Here is a 14,743-nt window from a genome sequence, read left to right as displayed (position 1 = left end):
CAGATTGGACGAAATACAAAAACTATTTTGTTACAGAGACTAAGAAAGCTTCAAATTACTGTCTGCTTCATTCCGCATTGAACTGAACAGGTGTTTCTGCTGTGTACTTCTGTTCTAGCCCTTCTGTTAATTTAAAATGTTAAATTTAACTGCAGGGGCTTCACGCCATTGACTCTTATCAAAATTCTATCTTTGTCCATTCTTTCACAAAGTCATAAATGTGAATGAAATATGACCATGTAAAGTAAAACTGCCACAACAGACTAGTAAATCTAAACCATTCAGTAACATTCAATCACAGTCAAAAATTGATGCTTACCAAACTTGGTTCAATTAAATAAGATTTATCCTCTGTTTATCAGTCTGTTTATCCCCTTATCAGTCAGGCTGATCCACCGTTTGTCTGCTATTAATCTCTGATTTTTATCTGATTAATAATTTTTGATTAATATCTGAATAACACTGGGATTATTTTGAACCTGCTATGGTGCAGCATTAAGAGAAATGCAAAGATGCAGTAATACCACAGGACATGACAATGACAGTCAAAATACTCCTGTGGTACAATAGCCCGTATGCTTTGTAATTCTCGCAAAGAATATCCCAGGATATAACTCTGTGTTCAGTAGAGGCAAACTGTGTGGGTATCAGGCTAAAGCAACAGTCAATTGTTGTCTTTTCACTTTCTCAGTAGGTGCCTTGATTACATCCTTTAAATACAAGACAGGGGAACATGACTGTCTCTATATTGCAGCTGTATAGCTACACCATTGTTGTAGACATGGTTATGAAAACTGCAGCGATTAAACTCTTTGAATGATCACATGATCATGTTATTTGAACTAGTGTAGGGGTTTTGTTTTTTCAGCAGTAAAATTTTTGGGCATGATGGCATTGATTCCTAAAAATTTGTTAATAAATCGTTGGAAATGAGATACAGTTCATGATACTTATATATTTTTTATTTCGACAGCAGTTAAAATCATTGACGAAATCAAGGGTGCCACGCCCCCCATCACCACCTCCGTGTGGCTTAGCCTATCAGCACTCGTCTTGAGTGCCCTCCTAGCTACTGGTTCCACTACCTCAAAGAAAGACTACCACTTACTATCAAATCTTAATTGTCCTCAGTCAGTCTCTTGTCCATATATTGTTCTGTTTCACTGTGTTAGTTGCAAAGTTCCTAGTGTTATTGAGTTTCTAATGATCTGTTTCTCAAATTCGCCAGTCTTCCTCTCTGTACCAAGCTTAGCCTGTTTCTCATATACTCGCACCTCTAAAAGCATCATTCTTGTATATTGAACCTTGGCCAGTTTTCGTGTTTTGATTCTGGATGACGTCTCACAATAAAGCATTACTCTGCACGTGTATCTAACATTTCTGAGTATTCATAAAAATGTATCTTCTTTGATTAAAAACATCACTGATTTCCCCATTTTTCAGATTTGTGATACCTTGTTCGAAGTATTCAGAACACTCAGTCAAATAATTTCCTCTTTTATTAATGTCCCAAGATATGATTATAACTCTATATTACGATTTCCTCAGTGTTTGTGTCACACAGTGTGGTATTGAATGGTTATTTTATGACATGTCACTAATCCAGTGAACAAAGGGCAGGAAACCAAACCTGAGTTCATTGGTGTGGTGCTACGTACTAGACCTATCAACAAACTCTGTGTTCTTTTAAAGGCAAAAGCCACGTCAACAGGAAAGAAGGGAGAACACGGCGGGAAAGCATACAACACGTTGAGAGTCCAGAGATAATTCATCTGAATTGTTTTTTTTGTTTGGTTTTTTTTTACCTAAATGTTTCTGGGTTGGATCTCTTAAAATACATTAGATATGAACTTAACTTTCTTCTGTGATTAAAAAAAGTGAACTGTAATAGTTAATACTCATTTTTGAACATTACTCAGTTTTAAACATTATTGCTGAGTCCAACTTGCCTGTCTCAGTCACATGGAGTTTTAAACTGCTGGTCTGTCTATCGCTGGTCTAAGCCAAATATTGTTTTTATGAGATTTCTTAATCTCTCGGGTTGATATTACTGTGTCCATCTGAATTCTTTTGGTCCTGTTATTATGTAGCTCTGTCCCAGATAGAGTTGCACAGAGTTATGTCATTTTATTTATATCTGCAATTGTACTGTGGTGGTGTCAACATTTGGTTTTTGCACAGGGTGCTTGACATGTTTCCCCAACACATTAAAATCTTTCTACAAATAACTGAAATACCATAACTGTGAGTACCACAGTCAAAATATATGTCATATTTACTTTTACTATATTTTTATTTTTTTATATTTATACTGAAAATCTCCACATGACATCAAAACAATTTAGATTTAAGAGAGTCCTGACCTGGTTAGATATTTCCTGATATTTTACTTAGTAATTCATAGGTAAGTTCTGGAGTGATCTATGTCATTTTTTTTACCTGAAAGCTATGAAGAGAAGACTGCAGTTGGGCAGTTATTTAGGCATCCAAAAAATGTGTGTGTGTGTGTGTGTGTCCCAGGCCATAAGCTTAACCCCACATGAAACAGAAGTATGTTTGGAGAGGAAGTTGCCTCCTGTGGCTTTGAATAAACTTGGCTCCAATAAAAGGATCCATTTTGCACCTCCGACCACAACAGGAAAGCTTTGTTTACCTGTAAACATCCTCTAGCTGCCACTCAAAATCAGCTCAGGGGCATACAGTGTTTCACCCTCAGACAGTTACATGATTCAACACCATGACTGAAAAAAAACCCCACCAGCTTTACGCTTTAAAACGGGGCCTGGAGAATTAAACATGTTGAAATAAAGAATCCAGTTTTATATTAGGAGTTGATTTTCAAAAAGGCCTATTCACATACTGGCCCCAGTGGTGTTATCTCAATGGTTCTGTAATACTGATCAGCTTGGGTAAACATGAATTAGTTATTTGACAGGAGATGGTAATACACAATAAAAGTAAGTTTTTGTACATGCAGTATTACTATTATGAAATTGGTTTTATCTGTAATTTACACTTACAGCCTGTGTTTTACTCCTGTCCACAGACAGAAGTTATACAACTTTAAGCAAAGTACTTCATTACTGAGTTCCACCACATCATTGTTTATTATATTTAAACTATAATACAATACATAACATACCCAAAACATTTTCAGATACACAAATTTAACATGAACAGGTGAAAATTTTAATTTAAACAATCATGAAAGAGCAGAAGGTGTCATCAAAATGTTTGACTAGTTCATTTATTTTTCTTCCTGTTTGGAACACCGGACTGTGAAAGCAAAAATTGTCATTTCACATTTTACATGTTGCTGCATTTCTCTACAGATCTCAGAGCATAAAAATACATTAAATAAGAATGAATGAAAAAGAGATGAATATGTACGAATAGAACCACAGGGGCTGTACAGCCAGCAGAACCTGCGATGATTCAAATGCCTTTGCTTCACATGCTTACACATCAGAGCTGTGAGGACACGCGTGATGTCATACACCTCACTGTATCTAACAAACACCATATGCTTCAAGGAATAAGTGAAATACATTTGAAAGTTCAATATTAAAGTATATATGATGGCAATAACTACTGTATATGCAGGCGGTATAGTACCTCAAGTCAAGTCTTCATCACACAAGATTTCATATTTCTCAAATGTTTCTAATGATCCACACTCACTGTGGTCAAAGTCATTTTGTGATTATTCACTTTACAGTAAGACACTTGTTAACTACCATGATGTTTGTAGTTAGAAAGCTCATCTGAGTGATCAAGCATCATTTCCAGTAGTAGATTTGTAGGGTGATGAGGGGGGATGTCATCCCCCTTGTTAGCAAAATGACCAAAATGCATCCCCCTTGTTAACCTGCCATCCCCCTATATTCCCCTGTTGGCCACTGGGCCATTCCTCCTGTTAAAAAATAACAAATCGTCTATTAATAATCTCTAAGCATCTCTAATGCTAATATTCTCACACTGGTTTTCTGTTGCTTCTCAGCTGGTTGCATTGACATCTTCGCCCTACTGCTGGTTTGATAGTGGTCTCTGTTTTTCTGATCTTTGCTCCTCTATGGGTTAAACTACAATAATTATCTTTTTTCTGATGTTAATCTAATGCAGTTGTATGTAGCTGTGTATCTACTATAATTGTGATGTTTTTGTGGATTTACTATAGTTGTGGTATGATTGTGAATCTACAATAGCTGTGGTGTGGTTTTTGATCTACTATAAGTTGTGACATGGTTGTGAATCTACTATAGCAGTAGTGTGCTTTTTGATCTACTATAAGTTGTGAATCATTGTGGATCTACTATAAGTTGTGACATGGTTGTGAATCTACTATAGCAGTAGTGTGCTTTTTGATCTACTATAAGTTGTGAATCATTGTGGATCTACTATAAGTTGTGACATGGTTGTGGATCTACTATAGCTGTAGTGTGCTTTTTGATCTACTATAAGTTGTGAATCATTGTGGATCTACTATAAGTTGTGACATGGTTGTGAATCTACTATAGCTGTAGTGTGCTTTTTGATCTACTATAAGTTGTGAAGCATTGTGGATCTACTATAAGTTGTGACATGGTTGTGAATCTACTATATCAGTAGTGTGCTTTTTGATCTACTATAAGTTGTGAAGCATTGTGGATCTACTATATGTTGTGACATGGTTGTGGATCTACTATAGCTGTAGTGTGCTTTTTGATCTACTATAAGTTGTGAAGCATTGTGGATCTACTATATGTTGTGACATGGTTGTGGATCTACTATAGCTGCGGTGTGGTTGTGTTGTGACTGCTGTCTTTAAAAAATTCTTCCTTTCTTACATTTGAGTTTCGGTTCCCACAAAGTTTTATGTTATCCTATTTTACTGTAACTAATATAATATTGTGTTGTATAATATTGGGTTCTAGTCTTTACTGCTGTCCGTGTTGTGCTCCGGCCTCTGGTTCTGTTTTTGTCTGTTTGGACCTCTTCCTTTGGCCTCGCCTGCGTCTCGGCCGAGCGCTGTAGACCCAGGAGGACACGGTCAGGGCGAGGCGTATCAGAACCAACCCCAGGCAGGGCATGTCGGTTGCCACGGCGATCTCAGCGAAGAGGGCTCTGTCTCTGGGCACATGCACAGGGCTGTTGCTGGTCTCCACATCCCTCACAACAGCCAGAATCTCCTGACGCTCCGTCTGCTGGACCATTCCTCTCACATTCAACACAGCAGAGACATGCCTCCTCCTGAACAAAAGAAGGATCGGGGAGGTAGAGAGACAGAGGAGAGGAACATGAGACAGTGGGGTCACTGACTGGTAGTCACTGTTTCCTGAGAAAGTGTCTTGTGGGTGTGAAATGCTTTGTCTTTTACATAATGCGTTCGTGACTGTAGATGGATGAGAAGTCAGGAGGATTAGGATTTAATTCTTAAAGGTAGGATATAAACTTAAAAAAAAAAAAAGTTGCTTAACCAACACAACCAGGTCTCAAACGGCAGCATATATGTGTGTGTGTGTGTGTGTGTGTGTGTGTGAGTGTGTGTGTGTGTGTGAGTGTGTGTGTGTGTGTGTGTGTTGGCACTGCCTTTGATGAGAATATGGCACCAGTCAGTCTCCTGCTGCCCAGCAGGAACAGGAAACACTCCACAGTTACTTCCCGTCTACTGTGCTAAGTTGTGCGTCAGCAGCTAGGAGTCTTGCCAGTCTGTGACCAAGCATCTAAACACGCAAACAAAAACACGTGCACACTCACACACACACACATACAGATACACACATAGAGCCACACACACACACACACACACACACACTCACTCTTCTTTTTCTACAGACATACACAACTTAAAATTACACGCAATGCTACACTTTATCTTAACATAAAACACACACATACACTTTTGTCTTTATCTAAACACAAACATACATCCTGCATGATGGCATAGTCCTATCTTATTTTAACACCACACACACACACACACACACGTGCATACACACATGTGCAAACACACACACACGTGTGCACACACACACACACACACACACGCACACACGCACACACACACTCACATGCACACACACATACGTGCACACACACAGACACACAAACGTCTACTTAAAACTAAATAAACACATATAGCCCTGCTCCTTCTCTTCATCATTCACACATCTCTGTGCCAAGACCGCATCTTAGCCCTGTCAATCAAACACCCAGAGTGCCCAGAATAGAAGAGTCAATGAAAGGCCATATCCGCCCATTTACCGCGTTCTGTATCATTGTTATGTATGCCAATGTCTGCTTTATTTTACACACTGGAAAGTTGGCACGATGACGATGTGCAAAAAGACTGTCGTGTAACTATTTAAAGTTGAGTTGCTCATGGCAACCTACAGAAGCAGAGAAGTGACGTGTAAGTTTCCAGAGCGTACATGCCAGAGGAAAGTTCCATTCATATCCGAGAGACTGGTCTGACACATCGTTTATCACTCAGGATTTTACATGTAGCTAAACCATCTTGCTTGTTTATAGCTCATAATTTGTGGAAATATTTATGTTTTTATACTTTCTGTTAGTGTTATGAATATACTATACAACTGTAACCCATCCTGTCCACATCTGACATTGTCCAATCGTATTTTGAGGAAATTCATTTTATTTCTATTCCCACCAGTATATCCAATTAACTCTCATTCCATATAGTCTTGCCCATTCTATTCTATTCTATTCTATTCTGGTTTTCTTACCGTATATCTGGAAATTCTTTCACCAAGACCCCAACCTCCATTTGGATAGAGGGAGTGTCCTCCAGCAAAATGATGTCAGCCAAATGAATAATGGCACTATCTAACCATGAGGAACTTGACTCCTGAGAGAAAAGAGAGAGGGAGAGAGAGAGAGAGAGATGAGGAATTCGAGAGATAGACAGGAAAGAAAACAGAACAAGACTCATTCACAAGATCATTGTTCTCTCTCGCGTGTGAGCTGTTGTCTGTGTTGACTTCACACTCCTTTTTCAAAGACTTTCCAGCTGCCCTGGAAAAAAAAGTCCTATATTTACCTCCGGCGGTGTGAAATGTACTGGATCAGAGGACATTAACCCCTGTTCCAAACTATAAATACCCCGCGCTGCTCCTCTTCGCTTTTTGGGGGGCCTATGGAATTAAAAACTCATCTACTTTATTTTCAAGGAAACCGCTGTGCCAAAGCAGCCCTTCAAAGCCTGAAGACAGGACATGGCTAAGGATCAGCCTTCCTGTTTTGAGTCAGAATAAAGGATGAGTGTGTTAAAGTAGGGCGCAGGGCAGACGCGACACGCTGTCACCCAGAAAGCGTTGTGGCTTCATTTCCGCTTGCCAATCAAACTCTCCCATGCATTTTCCAGAGTTCCCTGACGGACATCAGTGGGATATGACTCTGCCTCTGTAGGTGGAGAAGTTTATGTGTTTCACAACGGACTGACGATGATCAGAATGAATCACGCAATGCTGAGAAGTGATTCAAAATTCAAATATACAGTAAATCTGATCATCCCATCACTTCCGTTGTTCTGTCTGTAAACCGTTCCCTAGTTACGTGCATCAAAGGCTAAAAGACAGAGTCAGGACCACAAGTAAGAGTCTGGTCTTACAATGCTATGTACATGTAGCAAAAGTACTTCAGCTATTGAACATTATTTGGACTGTGGTTACATTTATATGCCAGAGCAGTTCAACATGGTCAGAGTTAAAATGTTTATGATGACTTGTATTATGTTGCTAAGATTAGCAAAGCTTTCATGAACTAAGCCATTAGACAAACTGTTAGATCTGAAAATATGGTTTGACCAGTTCTGTGAAGAACACTGAACACTGAATAGAGCTGACCTGGGCTTTATATTAATGATTAATCTCAGAGGTTAATACTGCTTTTTAGAAGAACTTTTGTTTTTACACACGTGACTCAAAACAACCCTTAAGTTTGTGGGCAGTACAGTAACATTTGAACTTTTCACTCAAGAGTTTGGTGTTTTGGACACAATTCCACATTAACTTGTGATTCCTCCACAATTTAAAGATCTGCTTTCATCAGGGTAGTTTAACTACCACAGCAGAACTTTTCATTTTTAAGGCTTTATATGAGAGCTAGGCAGGCTTCTAGTATGAAGTAGATCTAGTCTGATTTTTAATTGTTCACTCTTGGTTGTTTGGTTCCAGTTCATTAAGAGTCAGGAGTCAATAACCTGATTACAGTGTTGTGTGGAACTGACTAACTGGACTGTGACATGTGCATGAATGTTTAAGTTACAGAATATAATGTCATTTTGTAGTGTGATTAGTTCAAGCACAAAAAAATCTAGGACTGCAACAAACTTCCTGAACTTTTTGGAAAACTTTTGGAAAACTCCTAGCAAACAAAAGATGACATTTGAAAGACAAGGTTCATGTCTCTTACGACCAATTATAAACTGCTATAAGGCATTACATCAACTAACTGGACTGGATCTTTGATGGCTTCTGCTAATACTGGAAACCTATGAAGCATTACAAGAAGTCTATGACTAGACTGTAGACTGACAGGATGTCCTGAGCCTTAAAGGTTTACTCATAACATTTTGTTAGTTTGGTAAGGTGAAAGCTGGACTGACCAGGTCTTTGAAGAGTGCTTTGAGCTGCTTGGCTTCATCCTGCAGGCGAAAGGCCACCCTCTTTCTCATCTTCAGTGACGTGCAGATAACCCGTCCCTTCATGATAGCACGCACATACTCAATAAGGACCCGCCGGTGGACTTCATTCACCAGTGTCTGTGAATAACCCCAACGGTGAATTACCCGATTGGATCATCGGTTCATCAGACAATATCGATTTAGATCAGTCTGTCCTTTCATCCAGCCATCTATGCATCCATCTACATATAAATCCATATTTTGTCTATCCATTTATTCATCTATGATTAAATTATCCTTCCATTCAACCATCAATCCATCCATCCATCCATCCATCCATCCATCCATCCATTTACTCATCTATGATTAAATCATCCTTCCACTGATCCATACATCTATTATTCATCCATTTATTCATCTATGACTACACCATCCCACCATCGAGGCATCCATCCATTCACGCATCCATCCATCCATCCATCCATCCATCCATCCATCCATCCATCCATCCATTTCAATATAACTGGTAGAATACCGTCATTAAATGAACAGAAGTAAGGCCCATTATGATGAAGAAGAGGAGTATACCTGGTAGGGAGGGCAGTCCATCCTACGGAACTTCTTAAAGTGCTGTTTGATGGAGGCCTCAATGTTCTCATAGGCTTCTGTGTTATTTAACCACTTTCTCTTCACCAGCTTATCAAAGAAAGGCTGCAATGACACAGGACACATGATAGTTCAATGTATGTGTTTGCGCGCGCGTGTGTGTGTTTTTGTGTGTGTGTGTGTGTCTGTGTGTGTGCATTAAGTGTGTGTATATGTGTGTGTCTGTACGTGTATGTGAGAATACCTCACTGATGATGAACTTCCTAGTTCACCCTAGTGCAATTGGTGTAACTGGAACTTCCTGTAGACATCTGTGTCTGAGTGTGTATGTGTGTGTGCGTATGTGTGTGTTCGTGTGTGTGTCTGTGTGTGGATGTGTGTGGATGCTGTGTGTCTGTGTGTGGATGCTGGGCTCACTCTGATGTGTTCGAACAGTCTCTCAGTAAGGACTCGCACTGATTGGTTGATGATGCGATCCAGAGAGGAGTGAGCCCTGTGGGAGGAGTCTTCACTGCCCAATGGGTCACACTGTCTGCACCGCTCCACAAAACTCCTAAAACACACACACACACACAGACACACACAGACACACACACACACACACACACACACACACCACACAGAAAAACCACATCAGTTACACTGGCACCTCTACAGCTAATTGTTATTATATTATAGTTTTTATTGTTACCATTCACTGTTTCTGAATTTCACACACAGTCATTATTAGGGTTTAAAAAGCATAAAACTATGTCACCCACTCTTCTCTTGAGAATCATTAAAACCATTTTCAGGGGATAAGTGAAAAAGTCCATTCAAATGCAATAGAGGTCAGTTTGTTTGCTTAAGAAAAGCCCTTGCTTATGTCTAAAATGTATTTCTCAGACAAACCTCACACAGATGAAACACACTGAGAACCACAGATCTAATCTGTATTAAAGTCATATGAGCCAAGTACCTGAAGGGAGGGACACAGTTGACAAGAGCAATGGTCTTTGACACGTAACCATCCCCCCGATCCCCAAATTCCGCCTGCGTCTCGTGGAATAACTCCACCTTCCTCTGGAAACTGGGTCAATACCAAATCATCATCATCATCATCATCATCATCATCATCATACTAATCAGATTATGAATGTCATTATCTTCCTCACCTGTGGAGGAAGTCGGCCAGGCCGTTGAGCATACAGCGTGCCACTCGTGCTCCCAGAAGTTGACTGACAGCTGTGGATCTGTCCAAGTCTACCTTCAGCCTCTGCCCACACACACACACACACACACACACACACACACACACACATTACATATTGATCAGTTTTAGAGGACATAATCCTATAATGAGCTTTGTGTATGTGTGTGCAATTTTGTGTATGTGTCTATGTCTGTGTGTGTGCGTGTGTGTCTGTGTGCGTGCATGAGTGTTTGTGTGTGAGTGCGTGTGTGATACCTGTATGATAGACCGAGCCAGACTGGACTGATATTCCTCAATGTGTAGGGTCTCAGCCCATCTTCTTTCCTCATCCTCCAGAACCTGGGACAGCTCTGTAGTCACCTTATCCTACAAACAAACAAACAAACATCCACTCAGTCAAACTATGCTCCTTCACACATTCATGTTGGGTTTTTTTCCCAGATGCTCAGGGATGCGGTCTTACCCAGACAGTGTTCAAACAGTCCTCTTCTAGTCTGTCCACCACCTCAGACGGCAGTAAAGGCTCCAGTGTGGAACAGTCTATGGACCCCATATTACCCACTATACCAAGAACATCTCTGAAAAAAAAGTAACATACAAGTCAACATAACAGTCTATAGGGCTTCACATAACTGCTGACTTTGGAAGAGATTTTTGCCACTAAATAAAGGTCTTGAGGACTTCAGAGGGGTCCCCAGTGATTGACAGGGCACACCAGCATCATGCAGAGCAATTAAATGAACAATGGACTCTGAGTTTTTCCCCGCTGAGTCACAAAAGTTTCTTTCAACACCGAAGCTGCTCCTAGATTTGTTCCTCAGTTCGAATATACTTTAAGCATTGATATTCTCATGAGTGTGTATTAAATGTAAGCAGTTCTCACAACACATTTTGTATTTTTCTGTTTTAAGTCAAGTCAGCAGAAAGTTGATCTGAGCCAACAGCATTGTTTGTGTCGTAAGTCAGAGTTTTGTGAACAGGTGGTATAGGAAGAAAAGGGGATCCACACTGAATACTATGTGTGAGTGTCTGACACACATACCTGTTGTAAATGTTGTAGATCCAGTCCAGTAGTGAGTATGTGTCAGTGATCTGCAGGGGGCCACTGGTCAGGTTTCGCAGGCGTTTGGCCACAGCTCGGTGGTAGCTCTGCAGATACACTTGAAAGGCGACAAATTCTTCAGGGTAAACGCCAACTGCGTTCCTCCGTGCCGCGTCCAAATCCTCCACCATCCTCCCCCGCAGCCGCTCTAGGAATAAACTCAGCTGACCTGCAGCCAAGCCGCCCTGCTGGGGAAGCGACCAATCAGCCGCCTCACCCACTGCCTCCATCCAACACTGACGCAGCTTCCTGGGCCGCCGGTTGGGGCGGTTTTCGTTTTGGGGATCCGACGGGTCCCCCTCGCCAAGCTTAGACCGGGCCTCCTGACGCTGGGCCCAAACTGCATCTGCTTGTTCCTCCTGCTGGATCACCAGTACGACGAGGCCCAGCTGGGGTCCGGCGCAGGGCTGTCTGAGAGACTCTCTCACCACATCCCACATCTCTCTCTGCAGGGCCTCGTACAGCAACTCGACATCCTTTAACTTCCTCTTGCCCGCATCCCAAACGCTCGGGCTCCCAACCTCCTCAGGACCCAGCCTGGGTGATAAGATCACAGTGGTGGGCGGGGCTGCAGAGGGCGGAGTCGCAGCGAATAGAGAAGGGTCAAGCTCGCATTCTCGTTCCAGTTCTTGGATGTGCGTGTCAGCCAACAACAAGTCTCTCTGGTTCACCAACTGCAGGATCTCCAAAACTGAGGAAAAGATGGAGAGCAAGAGAGAGAGAGAGAGAGAGAACTGTTCAAAATTGTTTTAAATGATACTAACTTCAATGACATTCACGGCAGAAATACACAGGCCCACGCATTTCCTTACCCGACAGAGGTTCCCTGCGTTTGACCTTTGGCACTTCCTCCACTCTCTCCTGCTCAGACTCCTGGGAGTTGCGATCAGTGATTGAGTCTCCCCTCAGTTTGCTCAGGCTGACTATGCGTAGGAAGGACGGGCGGCGACGGGCGTCTTCCTCAGTGTCAGCCTTCAGATCGCCCGCGGGCAGACTTTCTCGCCGTGTACTCTCCTTACGACGGCCCGTCAGCCTGCAGGAGATGACACAGCAGAAGAGAAGATCATCTGATTTAAAATCTTGACTCTTGAAATGCTCCAGAAAAGAACAGATTGAGCAATAACTTAAATCTAGAAACCGCCTTACGAAAAAGTCACCAGATGATCTTGAAAATAGTACTGATACATTGTTTCAGTCTGTCAGAATAAAGGCAGTCAGGAGTCAGGAGGTAACCAAGTCAGGAGGTAACAGACTTGGTGTTCCTGAGTCAAAAGGTGCTTTCAAATCTCATTTGTCAAGAAATACAAAAAAAGGAGAAGGCCAAATGTTTTATTGAAATGCATCAGCATGTAATGAAGGACGGTTTGATTCAAACTCATGTGTTTTTATGAAAGAGTTCAGGAGAATGAATCTGTTTGGAAAACAAAGTCTTCAGTCTGAAAAGTACAGAGTGTGACTGGAGTTATGGTGACAAAGGAAGCCAGAAAAGAGATAGATTAGAGACAGAAAGAGAGAGATTAAAATCAACAGCAAAGAGTGCCAGGTGACCTCATATTTAATTGGAGTATCAGAATCTATAAATGTTCTAAGAACTACCTGGGAATTGTATTACACCACTTAACCTATCAGAGCAGGCCTCACTGACCTGGTGTCAGTTTTATTTGTGTAATTGTAGATTAATGACTTCCTCAGAGCTACAGCTGAACAAACTGAGCAGAGATAGGCTGTGATACAGGAGGCTGGCAGGTATGTGACACGTAGGTACTCAGGAACAATGTGTCTGGTATAAATAGCCTTTCACTGCGTATTTAAGTAGTGCTCAAGGCCACCCAGTATAAACAAAAGACCAGCAAACATCAACAGGAATGCCGACTTCCACATTACATAAGAAATATTGACCGGTGAGGGAGTGGACACATGTTTAGACAACCACCTTAAATGGAATTTTAGCCCATCTCAGTCATGGACACATGAAACCACACCCAAAGGTACACACACACACACATACACACACACGCATACACACTCACACACCCATACCACAGTAGGGTCACTTAGACACACACACACACACACACACACACTCCCTCACACACACACACACACACACATACACACACACGCATGCACACTCACACACCCATACCACAGTAGGGTCACTTAGACACACACACACACACACACACACACACACACTCTTACCACAGTAAGGTCACTCAGACACACACACACACACATGCACTCCCTCACACACTCCCTCACACACTCTTACCGTAGTAATGTCATGATTTCTTCCGATGCCCGCCGATAATTCTTCTTCTTCTCCTTACTTGCAGTGGGCATGACCGGCAGGGTGGAGCTTCGTAATGAGGGCGTGCCGACCCACACGTTTCGGCCAGTCATCCGCAGGCCCTTCCCCAGTTTTCCCAGTGTCTTTAGGGGTGAAGAAGTATAGATGCGTTCCAGGGTTCCCCTTAGTGGGCTGTTGCCCTTTGACCCCCTGTGGTGCACTGCATTCATCTCGTTCTCTTGCGCTTCTTCCTCACGTGATGACATGTGCTGGGTCCTGCCCTTCTCACTGTCTTCCCCCATTTCGTTATTAAGACCCTTGTCTGGCTCCACCTCCTCGAATGGGTTCAAGTTGCTTGGCGGCATTATGAGCTCACCGTTGCTACGGAAACTCTTGGATCTGCCAGGCAGATTCTTTAGGATGGGCATACTTGCACTGAGGGACTTCAATAACTGCAACACAAAGCAATAGGTGGTTATTTCTAACATTCATACTCTGCTTTGGAGTATGGTATTATTCATTCCTCTGTCAGGAATTATTTACTAATTTTCTCAAAGTATTCAAAGATGGGAATAGAAGCAGATAATCATTCAAAAAGACAAGTTTATATTTTATGGAGGATACTCTGTTACCCTCCAAACATGGTACCATCCAAAATAAACTAGACCTATATGTATTCAGTTAAATCTGCTGCCAGCTGAATTGTTTCATTGTTTCTTAAATTCTTTATTCTGTTCAATTTTTTAAATTCAGGGTTTTTTTTATTTCATTCTTAAATTGTTGCAGTGACCTTATTTAAGTTTAAAGTCAGACACAGGAACTACACATTGTATAACTGTCCTGACGGAGAAAGAGTCAGACTGCTCTCACAGGTGGCTTTGCATTTAGGTGCTGCCATACTTCCAGCAATTTCTATAGCACAGATACAGT

At 41.5% G+C, this 14,743-nt stretch overlaps 1 protein-coding gene across 1 annotated transcript; it reads right to left on the bottom strand.

The window, feature by feature from the left end:
• Window positions 1–4,408: 4,408 nt before the first annotated feature.
• Window positions 4,409–14,241, bottom strand: exoc3l2a (exocyst complex component 3-like 2a). The gene is made up of 12 exons (XM_030783028.1): window positions 13,796–14,241; window positions 12,336–12,556; window positions 11,464–12,214; window positions 10,885–10,999; window positions 10,677–10,787; window positions 10,384–10,484; window positions 10,188–10,298; window positions 9,647–9,782; window positions 9,212–9,334; window positions 8,606–8,761; window positions 6,726–6,847; window positions 4,409–5,229 (listed from the first exon to the last, which is right to left on the bottom strand). The coding sequence occupies exons 1-12, from the start codon at window positions 14,239–14,241 to the stop codon at window positions 4,917–4,919; spliced, it is 2,706 nt and encodes a 901-aa protein (XP_030638888.1). The 3' UTR covers window positions 4,409–4,916.
• Window positions 14,242–14,743: the final 502 nt, after the last annotated feature.

This window comes from Chanos chanos, chromosome 8 (genome assembly GCF_902362185.1).
Source record: "Chanos chanos chromosome 8, fChaCha1.1, whole genome shotgun sequence".
NCBI lineage: Eukaryota > Metazoa > Chordata > Actinopteri > Gonorynchiformes > Chanidae > Chanos > Chanos chanos.
The sequence above is the reverse complement of the archived record's forward strand: the minus strand, read 5'-3'. Positions and strand labels throughout refer to the sequence as shown.

Excerpts from the sequence above, each read along its gene's own strand:
- exoc3l2a (XM_030783028.1), bottom strand. The coding sequence starts at position 14,241 with ATGCCCATCCTAAAGAATCTGCCTGGCAGATCCAAGAGTTTCCGTAGC. Across the intron at positions 10,788-10,884 it reads ACTGTTTGAACACTGTCTGG|GATAAGGTGACTACAGAGCT; the intron begins GTAAGACCGCAT and ends GTTTGTTTGTAG. Across the intron at positions 5,230-6,725 it reads AAAGAATTTCCAGATATACG|GAGGAGGCATGTCTCTGCTG; the intron begins GTAAGAAAACCA and ends TCTTTTGTTCAG.